General features: G+C 32.7%; 2 protein-coding genes across 5 annotated transcripts; one reads left to right on the forward strand and one right to left on the reverse strand.

Annotated features, from left to right (window-relative positions):
- Window positions 1-1,403: 1,403 nt before the first annotated feature.
- On the forward strand, window positions 1,404-6,561 carry LOC111001127 (juvenile hormone esterase). 4 transcript variants are annotated; one of them, XM_022270844.2, is made up of 4 exons: window positions 1,404-1,595; window positions 3,180-3,327; window positions 3,867-5,161; window positions 5,632-6,561. In XM_022270844.2, exons 2-4 carry the CDS (start codon window positions 3,202-3,204, stop codon window positions 5,786-5,788), a joined length of 1,578 nt encoding a protein of 525 aa, XP_022126536.2. In that variant the 5' UTR covers window positions 1,404-1,595; window positions 3,180-3,201; the 3' UTR covers window positions 5,789-6,561. The 4 variants fall into 4 exon arrangements, with proteins under 4 accessions (XP_022126536.2, XP_022126537.2, XP_022126535.2 ...); XM_022270845.2 differs by lacking the exon at window positions 1,404-1,595 and adding an exon at window positions 2,315-2,363; XM_022270843.2 differs by lacking the exon at window positions 1,404-1,595 and adding an exon at window positions 2,984-3,113.
- On the reverse strand, window positions 6,213-8,818 carry LOC111001129 (splicing factor U2af 38 kDa subunit). Its single transcript, XM_022270849.2, has 5 exons — window positions 8,568-8,818; window positions 8,279-8,433; window positions 7,954-8,111; window positions 7,611-7,810; window positions 6,213-7,221 (listed from the first exon to the last, which is right to left on the reverse strand). Exons 1-5 carry the CDS (start codon window positions 8,609-8,611, stop codon window positions 7,095-7,097), a joined length of 684 nt encoding a protein of 227 aa, XP_022126541.1. The 5' UTR covers window positions 8,612-8,818; the 3' UTR covers window positions 6,213-7,094.
- Between the last annotated feature and the right edge of the window lie 424 nt (window positions 8,819-9,242).

The raw sequence follows: 9,242 nt of genomic DNA on the forward strand, positions 1-9,242 counted from the left end.
TGCAATCATCGCACTTTCTTTTTCATCTCATGGATAAAATATAACTCAGCCTTATATGTATCCAATTTTATTATCGCAGTCGGTACGCATTACAACTAACAAAATTTGAACACTCTTAGTTGAAAAATTTTATATAGTAAACATAAATTTCTCATAGAGATAAAATGAAATTTAGGCTGAAAATAAAATAAATAAAAATGTTATATTGCACCATCTCTTTAATATATACGTATTGACTATCAAAGAAAACTCAAAAGAACGGTTATATACCTATAATCGTCTATACGCGGTATATAAGCGTTGAAATGGTACAAAACGAAAATTTCTGGCTAAATCTTCAAAGCGATTTTATCGTATCTTTTGCGGATAACCAACAAAGGATTTACAAATAAACTAGGTAGCAATACGTAGATAAACAGGAATCAATTAATAAGGACGCTAGATTGTGGATATGTTTTTCTGGTCGTAGCACACTGTAGACAGTAACGTAGCAGGTAACGCGTAGAATATTGAACTAAGAATCCTATTTATACCGTACTCGAGTTTATGTAGACACAATACCTTAATATAACAGTTTATTGTATTGTAAGTATATACGAATCAGATATCGTTAAGTTGAAATATTTAATTGAGAGTTTATGAGTAGTATATAGGTAGACGTTGCACTACTTTACCCTCAAACAAGCAAGGAAAATGAGAAATGTGCATTTGTAAAATACTTTGTACCAGTTCCTAGGTTGTTCGTCTTACATTTACACATGCAAGTTTATACTAAGTCAGTTAAGTTTACTTGAAGTATACAAGATACGAAGTTTACGATAACTTTGACGTTTATTACAGGAAATAATCAATGTAAGATAACTCCATTATACATATTTATACACAGAAAAGACAAGTATTTTACAAATTATCAGTAAAGAAGTGCCGCATAGAACTGCAACTAATAGAGCCGATTAGCTCGGTGCTTCGTTACGTTTCTACCATTCGTTACATCTACATAGCGCCTAGTCTGAATAGAAAGAAGAGCTTAGCTTTTTGAGACTCGCTTTGATCTATTTTGGCCTACATACAGCTCTCTTTTAGTTGGGTTTTTACAAGAGAAAAGACGAGGCAAAAAGATAGTAGTTTCTTAAACATGGTAAAATCAATACATAAATAAATAAATACAAAGAAATCTTGTTTTATAAATCAGATTTCGAAATAAGTTGCGAAGGCCAAATTACAGCAAATAATTTGATGATAATTTCTACTATTATCTTTACGATAATTCGTATGTTGCGCGTAAGGTACGAACGAATCAACATTACAAAGTTCATACAATTAACAATAATTATCACTTTATCTTAGTCGTTAATTTTAATCTCCTCTTATTTTTGTCATTCATAAGCCTAGACAATTTAATTATCCACCAGAAGAGTGGATAATTTCACTGGGAAAGCCTGTCCGTCATAGTAATTGTGATATTTTTTAAATTCAATCTGTATATTGTTAAAACGTACACTGATTTCAACTTAAATATTATTTTAGCAATTTATATATAGAGACAAAAATAATTAATCTCTACAAAATTCACATAAATCCATCAAAAAACGTAGGTAAGTAATAATTTGGGACACATTGTGCATTTAAATTTAGCCTATCCGCGTTTTCGTCCGATTAAATAGCGAGACTTGTCTTATCATACAAACGCCGGGTTATTGGGTATACGCAAATAACCATAACCGCTTATGTTTACTTCACTTAACTATAGTCTCACCAAATTCTGCGTGGGGTAGGTATCGTAGCATGTGCTCGAGATTTCCTTTTATGAGTGTATATTTTCTTATGAAAAGTTTCCACTAAAATAGCAGTAGCTAATAGCTTACGCTCTACGATGTACGGTAGCTCGTCCCTGTCGCTGTTGAGAATCCGTCTCAGAGCTATTATTTATTGTAACTCTTGGACTAGTCCGTATAATTACTCCCACATCAGTGATATTACAGAGGTGCTATTTTAGACATGAATAATGGCGAATCAGACGGCAGGCTTGAATCGATTGTAAAGCGCTAAGTATAAATCAGTATGTTTCAACTTTGTTTACATGGCGCGGGTTGTATTTTCGAATATAAGTGGCAAAATATACGTTCCATTTATGCTTGTGTCAATGGTACTAATTTGATTAAAATAATTATATATTCCATACATTTATTTTAGTGCCTGTGTACACTATCGCTACTGCAATTTATTTCGTAACTCGAATATTGTATAATTATCATATATACTATGTTCACTATACAAACACTTCATATTAGATTAAAAGGTAGGCCGGCAACTAGATAGCTCGATAGGTGTAGTGTCTCAACAGACTGTCAACGTGAACTCACGTAAGTCGCAAACCGACGCTGATTACGTAGTCAAATTAAAATAGAGCTAAACTGTTTAAAGTCCATTGTCCAATATTATATATACTATTAAGCCGTTTTTATAATCAAAATTACCTTCGCACACATGTAATACTATCACTAACGTGACGCTATTCTATGCAACTTCGATAAATTTAATGATGTTCGTGAAAATTAATTCAGTATATAAAATGAATTACTTTAGACTATTTATTATAAGTTGATAGGTTTTTTTTTGGCACTAAAGTGTTTCAACATAGAAGTGAAAAATTGTTTCTTCCATAGTTTTTAGGCAATAGCAAAAATCACACGTCAAACGCCGGTTGTGTTTGGCACAAGTCAATCATAAATCTTGCTTCAATTTTCAGTTCCTAAAATATGAAGTTACTTTCACTGACTTGGTTATCAACGTAACGCTTGATTTTGAATTATAATTTATGTGCATTTTAACATGACAGCGTTTTACAATACTTATATACTTAAATTCTTATAGCAATTAATATTATCTTGAATAAAGTACGTGTGTAAGTATTTTTATTTGTATTTTTCTGCTGGTTTATCATGGTCATGAAAAATTATCGACCTTTCGCTTACACTCGCAGCGTGGACTTGGCATTAGTTAGACGCATAACGCTGATGTTATCGTAAAAATACGATATTAATTAGGATTTTTTTATGATAGACGTTGGTAATGTTGAAGTACAAAATCTTGTTTTATATTTTAGAATATAGGTAGGTATTTTTAAGGGAAATTGTATTTTTACATAGAGTGCTCTAAAATTTTTATTTTCGTTACAGGAAAAACAAAGATTTATTCTAAATGGCGGTCGTCAAAACACAGCAAGGAATGCTGAGAGGTATTAGTTGTAACTCCGAAAATAGCAGTTTTCATGCTTTTAAAGGAATACCATATGCAAAACCTCCTATCGGAAAATTGAGATTCAAGGTGCGTACAAAAGATACAAGGATCTTGATAAAACTTTACTGTAGTGTAGGAACAGTAAGTACAATTATACACGTAAACAAACCAACGTTTTCATTTACTTAAATTATTTAACTTGTGTTTTGCGGTTACGTTAAAGGACTCAAATCAATAGATGAGACGGTTGCATCCAGGTTATTAATGAATCCAATCAAAGATATCCACTAAAATATTTGAACGTCATAATGTTGCAGGTCGCTTCCATAATTTTTCTAATAACTGTATTAGACAGTCTTTTAGAGTCAACACTTAGATTCCTTCCACTTGACTTCCTTAGACTGAAATGTTCTCTAAGGAACCAGGTGAAACGCATTTAATTATCTAAGTTTGTAATTTATAATTGTAAAACTGCCCCATTTTCATAATTGTACATTGTACATTTACATTTCGTTCCATTTTAGGAAGCCAATCCTAGTAGTCGCTTCTGTTAGTTTTATTATTATTAATCTTTGTTTTTGCTTTTAATTTTTCACTCTAAATATTTATGATTTGGTTTGAATTAGGCACCACTGCCACCGGAGCCCTGGACAGGTGTACGGGATGCCTCCGAACACGGGCCAGTATGCCCACATTATAACGAACGGCTCGACAAAATAGAAACGGGAAGCGAAGATTGCCTCTATCTTAATGTCTACACAAAAACAGTGAACAATAAGAAACGTTTACCCGTTTTGGTTTGGATTCACGGTGGAGGATTCTACACTGGATCAGGGAATTCAGAATTTTATGGCCCCGATTTTTTTATGGAACATGATATTGTTATGGTAACTTTCAATTACCGACTAGAAGTTTTTGGTTTTCTTTGCCTAGATAATGAGGAGGTACCAGGTAACGCAGGCCTCAAAGACCAAGTCGCAGCACTGAAATGGATAAAAAATAATATAACTTCATTTGGAGGAGACCCTGAAAACGTAACAATTTTTGGATGCAGTGCCGGAGCGGCCTCTACATCTTACCACATGATATCTGATATGAGTTCTGGACTATTCAGCAAAGCAATTTGTCAAAGCGGTGTATGTCTTAACGAGTGGAGCTATAATATTTACGCTCGTCAAAGAGCTTTCCAATTAGGAAAATTACTGGGTAAAGACACTGAAGAGGTTGATGAGTTACTAAAGTTTCTGAGAAATGTACCTGCTGAATCTTTGATCAATGTTAAGTTACCCGCAATCAACACCGATTACCCTGATATAAGCGACGGTTTAATGTTTTCACCCGTCGTTGAAAATTCTAATTTAAATGTAGAAAAATTCATCAGCGAATACCCGCCTACATTAATTAAGAAAGGACATGTAGCTAAAATTCCCTTGATGTTGGGATATACATCAGCAGATGGCATTGAAGTTTGTCGTGATTTTCCGAAATCTTTACCTTTCTTTTCAAAAGAGGGTATTGTTATACCCAGAGAAATCAAATTAAATATGTCATTAAATGAGATGAAAATTTTAGACGAAAAGATACGACTTAAATACTTCGGAAGTACGACCATTACAGACAAAATGCTCGAAGAATGTGTAAATTTAACAACGGACATTGTTTTTGCTTACAATACAAGAAGGTTAGCACGGTACCATTTTAAAAACACATCAATGCCGATTTATTTCTATAAATTCACAGCAGAAACCGAACGAAATTACATGAAGAAGAAATATAAAATGGAACAGGTGCCTGGAGTATGTCATGGAGATGATCAATATTACCAATTTAATGTTAAAAATATTGATATTCCTTTAACAATCGATTCCAAAGCTGTTGTAGAGAATGTTGTTAAATTATGGGTCAATTTTGCAAGCTATGGGTAAGTCTCAATTATAAGAGCCTGTTTCACAATGTCCGGATAAGTTCCAAATAAGCTATTTGTTACTTATTGGTAGGATAAATAGTATTTTTGCGTTTCACGACTGTCAGATAGCGCTATACGTCATGAAATTCGAAGTATCTTATTCGGAACTTTTATCTTTCGAATAATTTATGTGTGTTGTTGTGTGTGTAGTGTGTTGCATAGCTATTTGACACTTTATCCATACATTGTGAAACAGGCCCTAAATATTATATCATATACTTTCATTCAAGGCTATATCGTGACTTACATAAAATTTCTGTGACACCTACATTCTACGGGTACACACACTACAATGTTGTCGTGCCATGAATTGCTCAAATGAAGTTGCTCCGGCAGCTAAGAACATAGGCCAACTATTTTTGTTATAAGATTTTCCAATGATACATTGAACAAGCGCTCTCATCTTTTATCTCATTATTTTCTAGAAATCCGACACCAGATTGCGCTGACGTCGAATGGAAACCGTTCACAGAACATGAGAAGAATTGTTTCATTATAGATAGATATTTGAAATGCACAGTGAACGTCGACGAAGAAAAAATGCTGTTTTGGGATGAAATATATAGAGAACAGCGGATCTAATATTTACCTTTGGCTGAAACGCTAATATTTTTTATCTAAGATCGATGCGATCTATAAACTATATATTTTACAACAGCCTAGATATTCTCATTATAACCTTAAAAATAATGTATAAAGCTAGAGTTGAGAATTGTTAGGTATTTTTTTAAGATCTAAAGACAACTGCTGCGCGACTCGACAATTGCTCACATCGGCAGCTGTCCCCACAGTATTAATAGTCTCCTTCTTAAAAAAAACACAACAAGACCGTCTTTTAACGGAGAACCTTGTTTATATTTGATCAGGCCCTTGATAGCAAATAATCTAATTTAACTCAATAAATTTACCCCTATTTTCAGAAACTGATTCAAGTAAATAAAAATAGGTGAATTTTTATAACTATTGAACCACTTGTGTTTAAGGTATAAGGTAAAAAAAAACTCAATTAGGAATGATACTTATAATTTGAAAATCTTGTAAACCTAGTCCTCACTAATGAGTAGCGAGCCGTACAAAAGTTTAAATCTTCGTCTATTCCACATAAAAAATAATTGCATTCAAAGTAATACGTAAACTTTTTACCTTATTTAAATAGCTGTCCTTTAACTCTGAACATATTTCAAAGTTTTCATATTGGACATTATGATTTTTGAAAATAAGGTAAAATATTAGCAATGTTGCTATAGTAATTAAATTGTATCCACACACATGCCCTTATTAACAATATCTGTACATTATTTTGAACTGTTTATTATGATTTTATTAAATAATTTTTGCAGATGGGATATAAAGTATTTCTTTAGTTTATCAACAATTTCTTTTCACAATCATATCACCCAGAATGGAACCTACGAGTTGGTCATACCCCATGTGTTAAGTAACACTGATCAAGATATTGTTTAAAATAAATGAAAATTTAAAGGTTAAATAAACAACTAACTCTCTAATCGAGAATAATAGGATTAATATAACAAAGTTCAATCCTGAGAAAAAATAACAACTAAATTTTAACTTTCAATTTGCACTATTGAATGGAGAAATTAATGTTTCTATTATTATTAAGAAAAATCATGAGTCGTCTAAATGTATGATGTTATGTTGTTAACAAAAAGAAATACTTTATGAATATATCAGAAAGTTAACTAGTTGTGGCCATATCTTGCTGACCACAATTGCTGAAAAACACTTTCAAGGTTGAAGTCAATATATCTTAATCAGATATAAACATACACAAAGTTTATAGAGAATATCTGTAATATCTAGATGAGGCCTTGTCTATGCAAACATTATCTATGCAAACAGCACATGTGTGTGGTATATGGTTCGTTTAGTACCGACCCGCGCGAGAGTTACGAGGCGGTTCACGACGACGTTCACGAGAGCGGGAACGGCGGCGGCGTTCGCGGGAGCGAGAGCGGGAACGCTTTCCGCCCTTGCGACGGGCATATAAATACCTGAAATAGAATACATACAGTATCCATTAACTGTGTATGTTCAATAACATGCCAAAACTAATACTTAACAAGAATTGAAATAAAAATAAATGCTGATTTATTACATAACTTGAGGTTTGAGTGTTCTTTGGCAATCTGCTGCATTTAAGCAAATTAGAAGTAATTTAAGCTCAAGACGATATGTCAGAGCCTTTTTAAGAGAATCTTATTGATTAAGAATTATATCTTGTAAGTATTATTTAGATGCTAGCTTTGTTATACAACCAAATGATATATATGGGAATATAATGGGCCATCTTTATTACCTCATAAATATAATTACCCAACAAAAAACAGTTCTTAAGAAAAATCAAACACCACTAGTTTATATGAAAGGGATATATACTAACCGTCTCAATTCTCTTGAAATGGGTTTGAGATGCATAAAATTACAAAATCCACTACGAGTACATTCTCCCATTTCATACTGGCGACAACATGCCTCTCGAAAATCTGTCACCGGAGAAAGTTCAGCATAAACTGGACGCCCACCAAACCAACGGTTGTTTAGGTCATTAACAGCTTTTTCTGCATCTTCTTCACGGCGAAACTGGTAAATAGTTTGCATATGTTTATAAGGAGTAAAATAATTATTTTATATACTAAAACTAAGCTAATTAAAATTCCTTGAAGAGCAAAATTATCTGTGGCTCTTAATTATCAACAATATTAGCAATTATACAATTTTACTACCTTGATATAGACATTGCCAACTAAATGGTCACCAAGATTGTCACAAACATTCATTTCCTCAATTTCTCCATATTTGTCTTCACATTCAACAAAGACATCTTCAAAAAAATTATCATAATGCTCCTGCATCTCCTCATCTGACACATTAGCCACTACCACTGAAAACATTTGATTAACACATATCATTTAGTGTTTATTTTTTGTTGATGATAGATAATTGGATATCAAATAAAATCTGAATGTTATGTAGAATAAAAGAAAAAGAAATGTCATTGTAAGATAAACAGGACGTTTAAATTACAAAACTTGTATTCTAATAACTTACAATGACTCCCATCAGCAGATTTAGCAGAGTTCTGTGGATTAACATACAGATTTTGAAGAAGCACTGTCTGGGAAAAGGTTGGCTTGTTATGAATTCTGGAGCATCTATCGCCATGTCTGCATGCTCCGATTTTAAAATAAAAAGAACAATTAACTCTGAAACAAAAAGAAATGCAATATTCAACATAACCTAAAAACCAAACATACATGGAAACTCTTACTACTGCAACTTATTAAATTTTTGAAAAAGCAGGTATATTAAAATATAAAAGATACTAATAAATACTTACTTGTCCTTTTCGGTACCGAAAATAGCCGCTAAATATTCAGCCATTCTCAATTACATTAACGTTATATTACTCTAAAATAAGATAATATACTACTGGTTTAAAAAGCATTCTAAATTTTAGTAAGAAGTTTTTTCAATAAATTTCAAATGAAATAACACAATTACTTTAATTTTTTAGATTACAAACAAAATTTTAGAAACAAATTTTTGTAGAGTTCAGCCTAAGCTAAAGCTTCAGCCATAGAGTATATTTATAAGTTTGAATAGAGTCGAGTTCGGACTTCAGGCTTCAGCCCAAAACGCCACAGCCTAACAAAGATTTTGACAAAACACAGATTAGAAAAACTAATAATTATTATAGAATGAGAAATAAGCACTGGTGGCTTAGTCAACATACCTTAGCAGAAGTGTATGTAAAAAGCTGAAAACTAAATGGAGTCGCATAAGTCAAGATGCTCCCGGGTAAAAAAGCATGAGAGATAGATTCCGAATCTATGAAGCCCTAAGGTTACAGAGACGTTACGGTGGGTCTTGGTCAAAGCTAAGCCGCGTTGCAGCCAAGCCAAGGCTGGAATTTGGAAACAACATCACTTTTCAACTAGTATGACCCACTAACGCTTACAAATTTGTATTAAAACAGTAAAACGGACAAAGCGTGAGATAATCTCATTCTCTT

Source organism: Pieris rapae, chromosome 9, assembly GCF_905147795.1.
Source record: "Pieris rapae chromosome 9, ilPieRapa1.1, whole genome shotgun sequence".
NCBI classification, from domain to species: Eukaryota; Metazoa; Arthropoda; class Insecta; order Lepidoptera; family Pieridae; genus Pieris; species Pieris rapae.

Coding starts and splice junctions, on each gene's coding strand:
- LOC111001127 (XM_022270844.2), top strand. CDS start 3,202: ATGGCGGTCGTCAAAACACAGCAAGGAATGCTGAGAGGTATTAGTTGT. Junction 3,328..3,866: donor TCGGAAAATTGAGATTCAAG/GTGCGTACAAAA, acceptor GGTTTGAATTAG/GCACCACTGCCACCGGAGCC. Junction 5,162..5,631: donor GTCAATTTTGCAAGCTATGG/GTAAGTCTCAAT, acceptor ATTATTTTCTAG/AAATCCGACACCAGATTGCG.
- LOC111001129 (XM_022270849.2), bottom strand. CDS start 8,611: ATGGCTGAATATTTAGCGGCTATTTTCGGTACCGAAAAGGACAA. Junction 8,434..8,567: donor TTCGGTACCGAAAAGGACAA/GTAAGTATTTAT, acceptor TTTTTGTTTCAG/AGTTAATTGTTCTTTTTATT. Junction 8,112..8,278: donor ATCTGCTGATGGGAGTCATT/GTAAGTTATTAG, acceptor AAATGTTTTCAG/TGGTAGTGGCTAATGTGTCA.